Here is a 16905-nt window from a genome sequence, read left to right on the forward strand (position 1 = left end):
GAGCAGAATGGAGATTAGTTGTGCGCAGATGCAGTTTGAGACTGCGTGGGGAAAACCCAGGAGAGGAGGAGCCCTAGAGGGGTGGGAAGTTGTGGACCTTCAGTTGCTGAAACCACTGAGCCTGAGCTGTGGTTTGTTTCTTTGAATAAAGATTTAACTTCATCGGCCTTGGGTGATTTATTGCTTTTTGTTGCTGACCTACGCCAGGCCCAAGCCCTGACACTGCCTGTCCCAAACACACCCGAATGAACGAGGACAAGCGACTGGTTCTTTAATTCGTTATTGGTGAAGCACTCGGCTACATCAGATCCTAATGTGCAAGTAATACACAAGAACACTCCCTGCTAGCTAGCTCTCTAGGCAACCTATGGCCTCAGACCTATGCCCTGTCTTGGATATTTGGAAGAGCAGCCTAGCTCTGCCCTCATTCCTTCTTAAACCTCCTTGGCTGATGTAGTTCCCTTCACTTCAGTACTTGGCCCCACAATCAGGACCTATAGCAACTGTGGGATACAGTGGTACCTCGGGTTAAGTACTTAATTCGTTCCCGAGGTCCGTTCTTAACCTGAAACTATTCTTAAGATGAAGTACCACTTTAGCTAATGGGGCCTCCCGCTGCCGCCACACGATTTCTTTCTCATCCTGAAGCAAAGTTCTTAACCCGAGGTATTATTTCTGGGTTAGCGGAGTCTGTAACCTGAAGCGTATGTAACCTGAAGCGTATGTAACCTGAGGTACCACTGTATTTTGTTCAGCCCCCGTAGGGCTGGCATAATCAATGCCAACAACAAATCATTGCTTTTTCACAACTTTTAATGCATGGATTCTCCAGATCTGAAGGAAAAGCTAAAATCCAGGGAAGGGGAATGTTCATGAATACTCACTCTGCGCTGATTTGTTGCCATGGAGAGTGGGATATGACTGAAGTAATTCATGCATTATTTTTTGGTGTCCATCTCTGTGGGATTCAAAATAAGTTCTATTTTTCCGGCCTTGAGGAAGCAGGGTTAACTAGGAGTGGAGTTTTTTCACGCACCGTTTTCATAAGGTGGTAAGCTGACTTTTGCAGTGAAATGGCGCCCTGTCCATTTTTTTTTCTTTTGCCTGTAGATCAGGGAGAGCAGCACTCAAGACTTACGTCATCCACCTTTCATCTGGACTCACCCTGCAAACTGCAGCTTTTCTCTCATCACAGCTAACATTGTTCCAACAGTTTCCTGGGGTTGCACAATTCCTTCGAATTTCAACACAATCTTCCCTTAAGGGACCCCACGAGTCTGGCTGACCTGGCTCCCAAAAGCTGAAAAGAAGAGGCAATAAAAATCAATCCAGAATGGCGCTCTACTTTTGCTATGGAAAAAAAAAGCTCTGTTCAGTGTGCAGACTCTTAGCACTTAAGTAGAAGCAGACATCTCACACTAAGTAGATGGTTTGAGAATTTGAATTTGAACCAATGGAATCAAGTTACAAGAGATTGCAGCTCAGAATCAGGAAGAACTTTCTGAAAGTAAGAGCTGTTCAACAATGGAACAGTCTCCCTTGGGAGATTGTCAACTTCCTTGGAGGGCTTAAGCAGAGGCTGGATGGCCACCTGTCAGGGATGTTAGGGGGTTGGACTAGATGACCCTCAGGGTCCCTTCCATCTCTACAATTCTATGATTCTATGTTACCGCAAGCAAGCGTTATCAAACACTTTCCTTATCACAGAAGTCCATTTCGAGGAGAAACAGGTTGAATTGCACAACCTGAATTTGTCAATTGAATGCCACCCGAAAATAGTGACAGCCTGGAAGAGCTCTTATTAACATTATTTTTGAGAAAGTCTATACAATAAAAGGCTGCAGAGAAGCTTTCTCATGGACCCACCTGGTTTGGAATGGCGTCTTACCATCAATCCACTTCCAGCTTTTGCCATCTTTTATGAGTCCAATCCATACACTTTGTTTGGATGCCTTGGACAGTGATTCCACAAAAGTCTGCAAGACAGAAATAGAGTGTCTTCACCTGGAATAAGGGGGAAATTCAACTGAGTTCACATTTAAAGGCAAATCAATCTGATTCGCAGTTTCTGATACAACACATCAACCAAAACACAGCCATTCAACGGTGACCAACCTAGGTCCATAGCAAGGCCACTGAAGAAAAACCTGTAAAACTAGGGAGGGAGGGTGTTTGAAGAAACGAGCCAAGAGGAAGCCCACTGGCTTGCGCCTGGTTTTAAATGTTCCCAGCCACGCCCCCACCAGCTGCTGGATTAGCTGGTGGTCAATGACATGACCAGGATCCCCTGGGCAACGCGGGACTTCGTTCCCTGCCCCCAGAGGAGAGTGGGTGGCTGCGAGGTCCACTGCAACTCCTCCCCACAGGGAAGTGGAGCGGATTTGCTGGGGCAGAAGCACCACATTGGTTATTCTACTTCAGCATCTTTCTGAGAAACCAACCATCCATGCTGACGTGTGACAGGGAGCATTTCCCAGATTGTACCACTTCAGGTTGCAGGGAAGAGGCTGTGTGTCTTGAGTGGCGCATCTCCACATGGAAGGTGGCTTTCAAGTGAGGCAAGGGTGGCCAATTCCCAAGAGACTGCAATCTACTCACAGAGTTAAGAACTGGCAGTGATCTACCCCCTTTTTGGGGGGTTCAGGTCAAAGTTGTTGAGTTTTTTCAAGGAGGAGATTGAGCTTTTTTAAGGGGAGCCACAGTTGTTCAGCTTCTTTGGGGGGGGGGAGAGCCAATGATCTACCAGTGATCTACTGCAGACATCCAGTGATCATGATCTACCTGTTGGACATGCCTGAAGTCAGGCAATAAAGGCTTTCTGGGAAATGATATACAATGAACTGGGGAAAAAAAGTTTAAAATAACTTTTGTAAAAAACAACAACCCAGAAGCCTTCTTATTAGGAATTGTAGGTACCAACATCCCAAAAGAACAGAAAAGACTTTTCATGTATGCGACAACAGCAGCATGGATGCTACTAGCCCAGAGATGGAAGGAAGAAAGAGTCTCTATCAGAGAAGAATAGCAAACCAAGACTACGCTGAAATGGCAAAACTGACCGGAAACTAAGGAACTAAGAAGAGAAAAACTTCAAGAAAGAATGGGGAAAATTTAGAATTTATTTAGGAGACCCTGCAAGCAGATGAAAACATTAGCAGGATTTTAATCTCGCTTGCAGTGTAACAAATACTATGGACAATATGGATAGATATAAAATATAGACTAGGAAATAATATGCAGTTGAAAACGTTCACAATAAGACCCATGGAGGGGATGGGGGAAGTCTCGAGATTCAGAGAAATCTCTATATGGATATGTATTTGGTTTTGTTATAAATTTATATCTGTAAAATCAAATATGAAAGATTAAAACAAAACAAAACAAGGTGCCTTTGAAGTAAAGCACCACCACGCTAAGGCATCATAAAAGCATTCAGAATAATAATAATAATAATAATAATAATAATAATAATAATAATAATAATAAAATTTTATTTATATCCTGCCCTCCCCAGCCAAAGCCGGGCTCAGGGCGGCTAACAAAAATAAAACAGTACAAATGTACAGTACAAACAACACTCTAAAATCATTCATTGTAAAATTGATTCAAATCAAGCCACTGGCAACCATTGGGCCAGAGCTCCACGAAGATTGCCGAGGGAGGGAGTCAGGCTGTGCCTTGGCCAAAGGCCTGGTGGAACAGCTCTGTCTTGCAGGCCCTGCGGAAAGATGTCAAGTCCCGCAGGGCCCTAGTCTCTAGTGACAGAGCGTTCCACCAGATCGGAGCCACAGCCGAAAAAGCCCTGGCTCTAGTTGAGGCCAGCCTAACTTCTCTGTGGCCTGGGACCTTCAAGATGTTTTTATTTGAAGACCGTAAGTTTCTCTGTGGGGCATACCAGGAGAGGCGGTCCCGTAGGTACGAGGGTCCTAGGCCGTATAGGGCTTTAAAGGTTAAAACCAGCACCTTAAACCTGATCCTGTACTCCACCGGGAGCCAGTGCAGCTGGTATAGCACCGGGTGAATGTGGTCTAGCAGCGAAGACCCCGTAAGGAAGCACAAAACATAAATGTGCTTGGCTTCTGTCAAATAGTACCATTCAGAGGGTGCCCCTACACACTGTGCTTATCTGTTTGTCCAGTTGGTCCCCCCTCTATGGTCCTCCTCAGCGACATGGAAGGGTGTTTTGGGCCCCCCACTTCACTCAAAGGGTCAGGTTGTAAAATCAGGTTGTGTTATGAATGCATTTGCCTTCTAGCATCCCATTGTTCGGCTTACCTCCTCGCTAGCAGTGGTGATGGGAGTCAAAGTAGCATTTCTGTTTTTACATGCCCTTCGGGCATAAAAAAATGCCGTTTCAAAAGCGTCGAGGTAATAGAGGTGGCCATCATGTTGCTTCCATCCAGTGGATATCCTTTCAATGAAGGCGTCTTTGAGTCAACGTGGCCGGATCATAAAAGGAACCCACCGAGAACAAGAAGGGCGGACATTAGGAACCAGCTTTTAGATCTCTGCAGATTTTAATATGCATCTCAGAAGTACATGTATTTCATTAAGTGCCAATATGATACAAGACAGAGTTTTGACATAATCCAACCCTGCAACATTCCAGTACGTTCCCAAGAACATTTGTGATGTCTCAAAACAGGGAATCAAACCTGGTCAAAACATTATAGATTTATTGTTTACCTCTAATTAGGAAATGCTGTAACAGACACAGTTGGGAGGGGGCAAAGGGACCTTAGCCCCCGGAAGTTGGCTCCTATCCTGCACCAGTTGTTAGAGCTGGTGAGGAAGAGGAGCAACATTATCATCTTTGAATTTCACAACCAGCTTGAGGTTCTAGGGCTCTCCCAGTTTGTTTCGGGCCCCACACATCAAGCAGGCCTCAAGCTGGATTTGATCTTTGGTGCAGGCGTAGATGTGATCATGTCCCCCTCGATGGAGGTGCCACTACGCCCTGAAAGCCAGGAATGACTTCCCGCCCCCACCCTCCTTAGGTGGTGAGACTATTTGGGCTCACCCGCGGAGGCTGATGGACCCTGATGGATTCTGTCAGGGCTTGCAGGACCCTGCTCCCCCTGGCGACTCATTGACTGAGCTTGGTGGCCATTGATGAGATCGCACCTAGGCGTCCTCTGAGACCCTGCAGAAACAGGGCTCCCCGGTTTACCGAGGAGCTTTGGAAAATGAAGCGATGAGGCATCTGATCAAGGCCTGTATTTTAAAATGAGCTTAAAGATTTGCAAATGTTTTATGCCAGGCAGAAAACCAGCTGGCTAAGGACTTTGGCAGATGTTTATCCTCCTGGACAAGGGCACCCCTGATTTATAGCAGGAGCCAAAATTCTCAAAGTTGTAAAAGGGAATTATAGGCTGGGAGCAAAAAGGTTACACTGACCCCACATATTACAGAATACAATCAAGCTGCAAAAACACTAATTAAGAGTTAGTAAATAGTAGGATTTATTGTTTAACAGAAAATAATACCATGTGCCTCCCATTAGAGACTTTAGCCACATTTTCATAAGGTTAAAGGGCAAGAGCTAATGGGAAAAGCAGCTGGCCAGGAAAGGGGGTGTAAATTGAAGAAGTTTTACTTTGAAAATGTCTTTTCTTCTAAAAAGCTATCATGTTAATGTATGAGATTTGTTGGCTTAAATATAATTATGCAAAGGATTTAGAAAGTAAGAAATGTTAGATTCTTATATTAGATTCTTATTTCATTGATGGTGTGTGAGAATGTGAACCCAAGATCTCTGTTTAAGACAAAATGTAAGACAGAATGAGCATCTGTTTTAGCCATCTATTTTGGAATGGAGGGGCAACAAGGGCAAAAGGTGATCTGGTAATTAAGGTGCCTTGCTGAGGCAAATGTAAGATATATGGCTACTTGTTTGCCATTTATAGATAGAAGGAAATATAGCTCTTTGTCTCCCATAAAAGGTAATAGGAAATGGGTGTATCTTTTATGATTGGTTCTAGCAAACAGCCAATAGGAATTTCAACCAGGCTGATTGGACAGAGGCAGCCAAAGGAGGAGCAAGGGGGCTGGGCTGAGGAAATATAAGTGCTGACCATCAGGGCTGGAGGGGGCAGAGCTTTGGTAACCATATACCACTGTGCCTATCATTTTTTTGTCTGACAAATAAATTATTATTTTAATTTCTCTATTGCTGCGTTGAATATTTCATTCCAGCTAAGCGTTAACCACAAGCAGTGTGCTACAGCAGGACCTCAGATGGCTAGAGCGAGTATGGCAGGCTGCCTCCGATGGAGCCACAAGAACATCTTATAGGGTGTTTATGAAAACCTCTGAGATGGCAGTGAAGGCTGCGAAGAAGTCTTATTTCTCAGCCTCTATTGCATCCGCTAGCTCTTGCCCAGTGTAACTTTTTAGTTTGGAAGCTGTGACGGGATGGCTACGTGGGAGCCAGTTGAAGTTAAATCCTTCGAAGACAGAGGACCTTTGGCTGGGTCGAGATGATATGGGGTTGGGGGGCCAAATCCCACCCCTTGTGGGGGCACAATTAGTGCCGGCGCCTTCCCTCAGGAGTTTGGGTGTAATCTTTGACGCCTCCCTTTCTATGGAGGCGCTGGTTACAGCTATTACAAAGGTGCCGTTTTTTCATCTCCGCCAAGCTAAGCAGTTGGTCCCTTACCTCTCTCGCCCTGACCTAGCCACTGTGATCCATGCAGTGGTCATCTCCAGGCTTGATTATTGTAACTCATTCTACGTGGGGCTGCCCTTGAAAATGACCCAGAAACTCCAGCGGGTGCAGAATGCCATGGCGAGACTCCTTACGGGGTCCTTGCCACAGGATCACATTCACCCAGTGCTATACCAGCTGCACTGGCTCCCGGTGGAATACAGGATCAAGTTTAAGGTGCTGGTTTTAACCTTTAAAGCCCTATATGGCCTAGGACCCTCGTATCTATGGGATCGCCTCTCCTGGTATGCCCCACAGAGGACCTTACGGTCTGCAAATAACAACATCTTAAAGATTCTGGGCCCCAGAGAGATCAGACTGGCCTTGACATCTTTTTGCAGGGCCTGCAAGACGGAGCTGTTCCGCCAGGCCTTTGGTCAGTGTTCAGTCTGACTCATTTTCTCCTTGTATAAGAACAAGCACAAAGGAGGTTCCCAGCCCGCTCACAGGTACTTATAATATCAGTGGAAACAGTTGGTAACCACCTTCAGTTTTAACTTGAAGATTGCCACTTGTCCAGTTTTAATTTTAATTCATTTGAATTAATTGTGGGGTGTACTGGTATCTTAATTTATTGATTGCTTGTTTTTAGGCGTTGTCTTACTTGTATGATGTTAGCCACTCTGAGCCCGGCTTTGGCCCGGGGGGGGGAGGGGCAGGATATAAATAAAATTTATTTATTTATTGAATAGGGCACCCTTTCCCAGCCTGGTAAGCTCCTGTGCTGGCTGAGGCTAATGGGAGTTTTGCTCCATGTGTCTTGGACTAGATGGGAAGGGACATGGTAGAGGCTCAAGAGTGGCCAGATGCAAAGAGGGGCCACCACCATGTTGAGAGGCTCTGGGACTTTCAGGAGGTACAGATTCAGCTGGGCGAGGTTCTCCTTGTGCTCTGATTTGTTTGCATCACAGTCGCATGGAGTAACTTACCAATTGATAGTTGTAATTCAAAAATTTTAGAATCTATCTTGACCACTTCCAGCAGTAACTTCTGAGCTTCATTGAGTATTGCCGAATCTAAAGAGTGGATCAAGTCAGGGAGATCTCAAACACACACACACACACACACACACACACACACACACACGTAAAGTACTGTATTTTTCTGGGTATAACGCACCCCCATGTATAAGATGACCCATATTTTGGAGGACAAAAAATAAAATTTTGGAGGGGGAGACTGCCCAGAGTTGTTGAGTTTTTTTGGGGGTGGGATGCCCACCTGCACACTCAACGAAACCACAGCAGATGGCACGCACGCCACAAATCAAATGCCCAATTGCTGCAGCCGCAGACAATCATCAACAGGCCTTGCCTCATCACTCCTCAGCTTTCCATGTATATGAAGACACACAGTTTTAGCCAATTATTTCTATGGAAATAATATCACCTTAGGATCAGAAAATTACGGTAGTTGTGTTACATTCTGTTGCACTCTGGCATAAGACAAGAAGCAGATCCCAGGGTTATGCTGAGGGGAGCAGTCCTGATTCTCTGCAGCAGGGATCACCAAGAGGGAGGGATCCTGGTTAGACTATGCCATTATATCAGTATCCCTTTGTCTCAACCCCCAAGGTTGTGTGTGGGAAATGGCTCTTGTGGACATGGCACATACATGTTAGTTACCGGTATATCTATTCCTAGTCCCCCACCTGAACTCTACTTGGTGAAGCTCTCACCCCTCCAACTCTGCCCCCAAACCCTAGAGATCACCTTGCAGTGACTACAACTATGATCCTATAGATCAGGGGTAGTCAACCTTTTTATACCTACCACCCACTAATGCATCTTTCTTGATGGTCAAATTTCCTTACCACCCGCCAGTGCTTGATTGAAGGAGGATTCAGCTTGTGCCATAGAACCCCCTACCACCCACCTAGAATCCTGAAACACCCACTCACTAGTGGGGCGGTAGGGACCAGGTCGACAACCCCTGCTATAGATCTTCCAGATGCAATGGGATTTTCCTCCCAAGTAAGAGAGAAAAAGTATAAATAAATGCATCACTGAATTGAAGTTTAAACTGTTTATTGTTATCAAATCCAAACTTTCTTCTTCTTATTATTAGCAATTCTATTTTTAAAAAATAAATTTTTATCGGAAATTTTATTCACAACATAACACAACCCCCCCAACACAGAAATCCACCCCCATCAGACACAAGCATAACAAACAACAAACATAATATACAACAATACAAACAACCAAATAAAAGACTTCCTTTATACTGTTTCTGGCATTCTTATTTACTTCTTATAAGCTGTTTCCTTTATGAATAATTATTAAGATTTTTCTAATTATAACTTAAATATCCACAAAGTCTCCTGCAGACATTAATCGAAACAAGTCCAGGTATGAATTTTAGGGCACTGTTTTGTGAAGTTTTCTCTGCATTTCCCCCGTGCTTTTTGAAATTCTTGCCTAGTTTGGTCTCTAATTGCTTCTGTTAATCTAGCCAGTTCAATATACTCTAACAGTTTGTCTTCCATTTTTGTTGGCACAATTTATTTTTTCCAGTTTTTAGCAATTAGGATCCTTGCTGCTCCTGTGGCATAGAGGAATATTTTCTGATCTCCTCTTGCTATACCTGCGTCCATTATCTCTAGTAGAAATTCTAGCCCTTCCTTATACAAACACACACTTCCCTTCATGCCCCCTTTCTAAAAGCCAGCAATAATTAAAAATGGGCTATATAAGATCTAAGATGAACCCTACCCAGTACATTTTGGACCTGTTTCTTCCAAGGGCAGCCTCACATAGAGCACATTGCAATGCTCTGTGTGAGAAGTTTGGACCAAAGAAAGGGGAATCAGCTAGTGAACTTCTGCTGCAATTCCTCAGGACTAGACTTTATCAGATTCTTTGGCAAAAAGGTATGTTGGACTTACTGCGAATTTCCTTTCTCTTCAATAGATGGAAGTTACCCAGGAATGGCTTGCTCTTCCCACTTGCCTCAGAAGCAGGGCTATGCAAATGACTTTGGGCTTGGTCCGAGCCAGTAGGAGAACTCTCCCCTGGTTTCAGGACACAATGCAGCTGAATGAAAAAAGGCATTATGGAATATTTCTTGTAGTTCAAGAAACCATTACCTTCTGTTCCCGTAAACACAAATAAGTGGGCATATAACTAACCCCTGCCTGAAAAAGGTTAGACAGAAGGTCACCCCCCCGACCTTAATCTATCCTAATAATTGGCTCCTGAAGTCAACCCTAACCCTAACCTCTTGTACTGTGGCAGGGAGACAATTCTTGGGTGATTCATCTACTGAAGAGAATTAACATCCATGGGAAACCCAGTCTTCCCGGCTTGGAGTAATCTAGGAACAGCATGTTTTAAAAAATGGCAAAGCAGTACACTGTACAGTGGACGCTCGGGTTGCGAACGTGATCCATGCAGGAGGCACGTTCGCAACCCGCAGCGCCACGTCTGTGCATGCACGGGTGTCGCAATTTGGCACTTCTGTGCATGTGCAAAGCACGATTTAGTGCTTCTGTCCATGTGCGAGTGCCGAAACCCGGAAGTAACCTGTTACAGTACTTCCGGGTTTAGCGCGGTGTGCAACCTGAAAACACGCAACCTGAAGTGTCTGTAATCCGAGGTATGACTGTACACCCGCCCTGGAGAGCTGTCCAATTCAGACAACAGACAGAGCCTCACAAGTTACATTCTGTCTGGGTGGAGTTGTAGGCCCTTGGACAGCTCCAATAACAAGAGGAAGAAAGTCTGATGTTAACCTTTGCTGTCTCTGGCTGGCAATGCAGAGTTTGGCTGCCATTTACATTTCTGTTGTTCGTTTGTATATATAGGTTAATGGGAGGGTTTTGCAGAGGAAATGGAATGAATTGGCCTCTAACTATAGACTGGCATTTAAATGTACTGAGCCCAAAGTCATTTGATAGCCTTGCCTCTGGAGCAAGTGAGGAAAATGGCCTGCTCCTAACTGCCCTCCAAAACTGAAGGGGGAATCTTGGGTTCCATATGGGGTTACACAACTGCTGGATATTGTGAATGGAATAGAAGGGTATTCTCAGAGAAGAGGCACTGGAAGACAGGTGGGCAACAAAACACTCCCTCTTTACATGACTATAAGCCCTGCTTTAGATGTGGGATGATGACCCAGCGTGGGAGAGAGGGAAAGGACTTGAGCATCAACACTGCAACTCATTACTTACCATTCATGTGTTCAAAGGACTGATTTCGACTGACCATGAATTCCCGAATCCTCTGCATAGCATTGATCTTTTCTGCTACCTCTTGTGATTCGAAATAATCTAATACCAAGGAAGGTAGAAAAGGAGTGCTGTTTAGACACAACATGCTTATACCTAGTGAGATGGTCATTCTGAGCATAGCACACACCTGCCTCCTTCTGCAAAGGTCACAAGGACTCAATTTTTAATGCCATTGCTCAGTCCTGGAACAGGCGATGCCATACGAAAGGAGACAGTGCACTGGAGCGCATGTGGAACGTGGCAATCTATACTTGGGGCATCAGCTACCTCTTGGTGCAGAGCTTAGCTGGGGGGGGTTTCCCCACATAGATTGAATCAAATCAATGGGGAGTACAAGGACTTAATGGAGGTCAGGTTGTGCCTCCCCTCTTTTTGAAAGGGTTCTTCATATTGAAGGAAGGCTATCCTTATCACATCTGGTGGGCTTTCTTTGCTAGAAGAGTAGGAACTTACACAGAACAAGCAGCACAGTTGAGATAGAAAGCATGAGGACACACAGGAACCCAACAGCCCATTCACCATAGTAAGATTCCTCCTCAACAGGCAGTGTCTCTGGAAGGAAAAAAAGGAACGAAAATTGTCCTTGGAGCACCCATAGAAAGCATCCTGGCATCATCCCAGTGGACAAGCTTGTTCATATATTCTGGCTGTAGTCAGCAGCACCTAAAGCACAAAAGCTTTGAAAGCTGCTGCTCAATAAACCTGCAGTGGACTGAAAGCTTGATAACTTGATAACTATGGGCTTGTTGGGATTTTTGGCTACGTCTATCTGATGCAGCTCCCCACAGAAGCAATTAAGGAGTTGGCCGAAGGCCAAGAAGACTGAGAAGAGGGAGTTATTCTGCCTAGAGATATGGGACCTTGGATACAACTCTGCTATTGGACGAGGTCACTCACATAGGCATGATGACACATGACCTTCCTGTTGGTTAGTTGGTCAGTGTTGCCCTGAGAGTTAGTTGGAGTTTGTTCAGAGAGAGTTAAGATCCGTGTCTGTATCCTGTATATAGTAATTTGTGAGTCTGCTGTAAATAATAAACCTATAAGTAACCAGTAGTAGCAGCGTCTTGTTCCTGCTTCATCCTGCCAGCTAGCAACCGACTGCTTCTGGACAGTCTGCATATGCTCTGCAATATTCAACAGGTTATGGTTGAGATCCTTCAACAGGTTATGGTTGAGATCCTTCAATACACCCTGCCACCATTGCTGCGAGTACAGCACCAGCAGGTGTAGTGAATGGTATAGTTTGCATGGACCGAAAAGATGGCTGAAGAACATCACAAAATGGATGCAATGCCTTTGAACTGATCACAAACTGTGTAGTATAAGAGCTAATGGAATGTGGAAAACACCATAATCTTTTGGCAAAAACAGTGTGTGCCGAGAACGGTACGCACAAGGAGGCTTGGAGGTGGGCTGTACAACTTGACACAACGTTCAGATAAGATAAGAGTTGTAAGATGATGCTAAGGACAAGGATGTGAGATGCCAAAAACATGCCAAGAACAAGGAGTAAGGATGTGATGGCTTGGGAATCTGATTCAGAGGTTGAACCTGAGGAATCCCAGCCTGCACAGGAGTCCCCGCCTCCAGGGCTGGCTGAGCCGGGGCAGAGGTTTGAACTTCAGGAGCAGACACCAGCTAAATCTGCTCTGGCTCCGGAGGTGATTGAGGACCCATTGCCTGCAGGTGCTCCACTCTCAGCCCCTTCAGGGGAAGCTGAGGTTGCCTCTGGGTCCAGTAACCCTCCAGCCTCTCCTGAGCTTCAGAGGCTCAGGGCAGAGAGGCGGAGGGAACTAAGTTCTCTCAGGAGGAGTGCTCGCCTCCAGGCCAGGGGAGGCGAGTCACCTGTGGACCGGGGCCGCCCTATGCCTCAGAGGAGATAAAAGCCAGTCAGCCCAGTCCCAGGTTGCGGGAGCAACATCGTTGGTAACCTGTTCCTGCCAGCACCCTGACCTGCTCTCCTGAGTTCCTGACTCCTCGCTTTGGACCTCACTTTGCCCCTGACGGACAGCCTCCTTACCCTCGACCTAGGACCAGACTTAGACCACGCCACACGGTAAGCCCCCCCCCGGGACCAGAACAAAGGAGTTGTGTAAGGGAAGACCAAGCTGTGTAAATGGCAAAGCCTTACAGCCTGAGTTGTGTGCCAGATATTGACAGCTGTCGTTTGGTCACCCGTGTCTCTTACTGGGTCTGATCAATCCAGTGTAGAGTGGTGAGTATGGGAGATGTATGGATGTGTGTGTGATTGTGTGCATGTTCCCTGTATTGTCATGCTTGTTAATCAATAAAGCAATGTTACAGAGAAAATCCAACGTTTGTGGTCTGAGGTCTACTTGTGCTTTCCTAGAGTGTACTACTGGTCTCATTTATGCTAAGCACCTAAACAGATTAAAAGGACCTATTGGTCACAACACAGGCTGGATCCTTAGAGGCTGGATCTGCTGTCTTCATGGATTCTGCCACCTGAGGCAGTCACCTCAGCTTGTGAGTTGGGTGGGCCAGCCTTGTCTTCTTGTTCCCCCGAGCCTTTCCCTCTGTAAATCAACAATGTCGGTATAAACTAAACATAATGATCAATAGAAGGCAATAGTCAATAACACCTAACTTACTCCATGTAGGGTACAGACACAACAACAAAACCTTGCTAAGCATTGCAAAATATAAAGGATTATATTCAGAAAAAGATAGGCAGAGTCCCACTGAATTTAACTAGACATTTTCATCTGAATTTTACAGTTGTATAAATTACTGAATTTCTTAAACAATTGGAGGAGTTCTTCTTTCTCTTCATGTACCTGCCTGGAAGTTAAGATATTTGCCAGTGATTCGCTAATGGAACTTTTCTGCCATGATGCCCCATTTTTGGAATTTTCTACCCACTGAAATTTTTCTGGCATTTTTGTTGACATTTATATGCCAAGTCAATACGTGGCTACTTCTCTGAGTTTTTAGAGGCAAAGTAGTAAGCCACGGGTAGGAAAACTAAGGCCTGGGGCCGGATTCGGCCCAATCGCCTTCAAAATCCAGCCAGTGGACGGTTCAGGAATTAGCATGTTTTTACATGAGTAGAATGTGTCCTTTTATTTAAAATGGATCTTTTGTGGGGCATAGAAATTTGTTCATTCCCCCCCTCCAAAATATAGTCCGGCCCCCCATAAGGTCTGAGGGACAGTAGGGCAGGGATGAAAAAGAAAAAGGAAGCAGAGGGCTTGCAGAAGACCAGGTAAGATTTTTTGCTCATTGGGGGTGGGCAAAGATGTCAATTTTGGCTTCCGTTTCTCATTTTTCCCAATCCTTAATTCAGTTCTCCACATTTCCAGTCCAGATTGTGAACATTCTAATGAAAATTCACCATTGTTTTAGTGCGAATTTCACTGAATATGCACATATTTTATTGCAATTTGCCTAATCTACACATTTGCAAAGGAATGGGGTTTTTTTTGTATGTTACTTTTATCAATGCATGCATTTTTATACACACTTACTGCTAGTGTGTGTGTGTGTTTAAATAAACATTGCTTGGCTGGACAAACACTTGCAAAATTTGGAGAAGTGTGAGTTTCAGAGTATGGCTCTGTTTCAGTTTGCATGTTGTTCTGGACAGTGAGAATCAGGTAAGTACACCTTTAAATGTGAACTGAGCTGAGTTTCTCCCCACCCCTAATTCTTAAATGGAGAAAGAAGCCCAAACTGGGAGTAGCTGTTTCTCTCACATCCCCTCTCCAGTTAAAGAGAAGTAAGCAAGGAAAGCGGACAGTATGGAGGCCCCTGGGCCTTGCTCCAAATATAAAAATATGGTTTGTGTTCCTGTTAACTGAAAATAAAATTAGAAACAACTTACCTCCTGATGGGAGACTACTGCCTTTCTTCTTCATTTTGTCTACTCATTTTCACTGGCTTCTCCACCTGGATTGTTCTCTACGGAAATATATAATGGACTTTGTTTTTTTAAATATTTTTATTATTATTATCATCACTTTTAGCAAATCAATTTATAAATCAATATATCCAATTACATTTTCCCATTTCCCCCTTCCCTCCCTCTCCCACCCTCCAGAGACTTCCCTCGGCTCCTCTCTCTGATTTGTTTATACATATTATTCTCTGCATGCTATAAAATTGTACATATCATTGCCTTATCTGTCATATGTTCTTCTAATGAATTTGTGGATATTTATTCAAAACCTGCCAAGGAGTCCAAATCATTTTGTGGTCTTTTTAAATAGTTTGTAAATAGTTCCTATTCTTCCTTGAAATCACGATTGTCCTTCTCACACGGTTTATATGTCAACTTTGCCACCTTCGCATAACTCATCAGTTTTTCTTCCCATTGTTCTTTCGTCGGGACTTCCTCATTCTTCCATCCTTGTGCTAACAAGACTCTTGCCGCTGTTGTAGCATACATAAATAGGTTTGTAGACTGCTTAAACTGTAACTCTAAGACATCCTTCACAAACCTGTTGTTGTTGTTTAGTCATTTAGTCGTGTCCGACTCTTCATGACCCCCTGGACCAGAGCATGCCAGGCACTCCTGTCTTCCACTGCCTCCCACAGTTTGGTCAAACTCATGCTAGTAGCTTCGAGAACACTATCCAAACATCTCGTCCTCTGTCGTCCCCTTCTCCTTGTGCCCTCCATCTTTCCCAACATCAGGGTCTTTTCCAGGGAGTCTTCTCTTCTCATGAGGTGGCCAAAGTATTGGAGTCTCAGCTTCAGGATCTGTCCTTCCAGTGAGCCCTCAGGGCTGGTTTCCTTCAGAATGGAGAGGTTTGATCTTCTTGCAGTCCATGGGACTCTCAAGAGTCTCCTCCTAATGGCTATTTTGGCTGGGGCTGTTGGGAATTGTAATCCAAAACCACCTGCAACAGACCTGGTTGATGAAGGCTACATTAAGACGAATGGAGTACTTAAGGAGCACTCATAGCGTTCATGGTTATGCTCCTCCTGCTTTGTATGAAAGGCTGGCTGGCATTTTGTGGCGCATAGTTGACAGAGCATTTGCACGCAGGAAGCCTCTGGGGTCTCCAGCAGCAGCAAAGCAATGCCTGAGATTTTGAAGTGTGGGTGACCGTGTCAGATGACGCAGCACTGGGCAAGACAGGGAATTCTCTGACTCAGTGAAAAGAGGGACAGAGATTTTTGTTTTGTCTGCTTTCTTAAGTAGACTGACCTAATTTGCACCTCCTGAGCAAACAAGCAGCTTGAAATGTAATTATCATTTAGGTTTTTCACTTTTCCAAATTTTGTGATATAGTCCTTGGCTCAAAATAAATACAAATGCATTTTTAGAAAACACACAACCTGTGTACTTTGTGATAAATACACTCAGAAACGTGTGTGCCAAAATAAAATATATATCTAAATACTTATTTTGTGTTTAAAACTCATATTTGAATACAAATTTTTCTACCGAATTTTCTTTCTTGTTGAAATTCACACCTCAGCATAGAAATGGGATGGAATGGACTTAAGAATAAACACGTGTGAAACACATGTGAAAGTGACATGGATGAGAAACAAACTGATCTACCCATCCTTAAGTATAAGGCAGTTTCATATGAATAACACCCCCCACCCAATTCTGCCCCTATTTGGATACCGTGGTGCTCCCATCAGCTGATCTTCTCTTGGCCTCAGCTTCTTCCTGCAGACAGATGTCCCTTCCTTCAACAGCTCCAACCACCTCCTACTTTGATGCAGAACATTCTAGAACTCTTCCCATTCAGCTTCTGCTGCTCCCTAACTGGGACTGGCAGCCAGCCAATCAGCATTCCACATAGAGCAGAAAGTCCGGGAGCCAGCGTGGTGTAGTGGTTAAGAGCAGTGGACTCGTAATCTGGTGAACCAGGTTCGATTCCCCGCTCCTCCACATGCAGCTGCTGGGTGACCTTGGGCCAGTCACACTTCTCTGAAGTCTCTCAGCCTCATTCACCTCAAAGAGTGTTTGTTGTGGGGGAGGAAG

The 16905-nt window shown here is 44.7% G+C and overlaps 1 protein-coding gene across 3 annotated transcripts; it reads right to left on the minus strand.

Moving 5' to 3' along the window:
• Window positions 1-795: 795 nt before the first annotated feature.
• LOC309377729 (CD209 antigen-like protein C) lies at window positions 796-16657 on the minus strand. Of its 3 annotated transcripts, none has more exons than XM_081925435.1 (8): window positions 16543-16652; window positions 14785-14861; window positions 11391-11489; window positions 10878-10976; window positions 7636-7722; window positions 4276-4427; window positions 1867-1976; window positions 796-1300 (listed from the first exon to the last, which is right to left on the minus strand). In XM_081925435.1, exons 2-8 carry the CDS (start codon window positions 14816-14818, stop codon window positions 1135-1137), a joined length of 747 nt encoding a protein of 248 aa, XP_081781561.1. In that variant the 5' UTR covers window positions 14819-14861; window positions 16543-16652; the 3' UTR covers window positions 796-1134. The 3 variants fall into 3 exon arrangements, with proteins under 3 accessions (XP_081781561.1, XP_081781562.1, XP_081781563.1); XM_081925437.1 differs by having other exon boundaries at window positions 1171-1300; window positions 1867-2004; window positions 16543-16657; XM_081925436.1 differs by lacking the exons at window positions 14785-14861; window positions 16543-16652 and adding an exon at window positions 9594-9741 and having other exon boundaries at window positions 11391-11408.
• Window positions 16658-16905: the final 248 nt, after the last annotated feature.

Source organism: Podarcis melisellensis (assembly GCF_964234715.1).
Source record: "Podarcis melisellensis genome assembly, chromosome: 9".
NCBI classification, from domain to species: Eukaryota; Metazoa; Chordata; class Lepidosauria; order Squamata; family Lacertidae; genus Podarcis; species Podarcis melisellensis.

What these genes read in the sequence shown, in the direction of transcription:
- LOC309377729 (XM_081925435.1), bottom strand. Translation starts at nt 14,818, where the DNA reads ATGAAGAAGAAAGGCAGTAGTCTCCCATCAGGAG. An exon ending in CAGTAGTCTCCCATCAGGAG is followed by an intron (nt 11,490 to 14,784) that starts GTAAGTTGTTTC and finishes TTTTCCTTCCAG; the next exon opens with AGACACTGCCTGTTGAGGAG. An exon ending in TCACCACTGCTAGCGAGGAG is followed by an intron (nt 1,977 to 4,275) that starts GTAAGCCGAACA and finishes TCTGTCTTGCAG; the next exon opens with ACTTTTGTGGAATCACTGTC.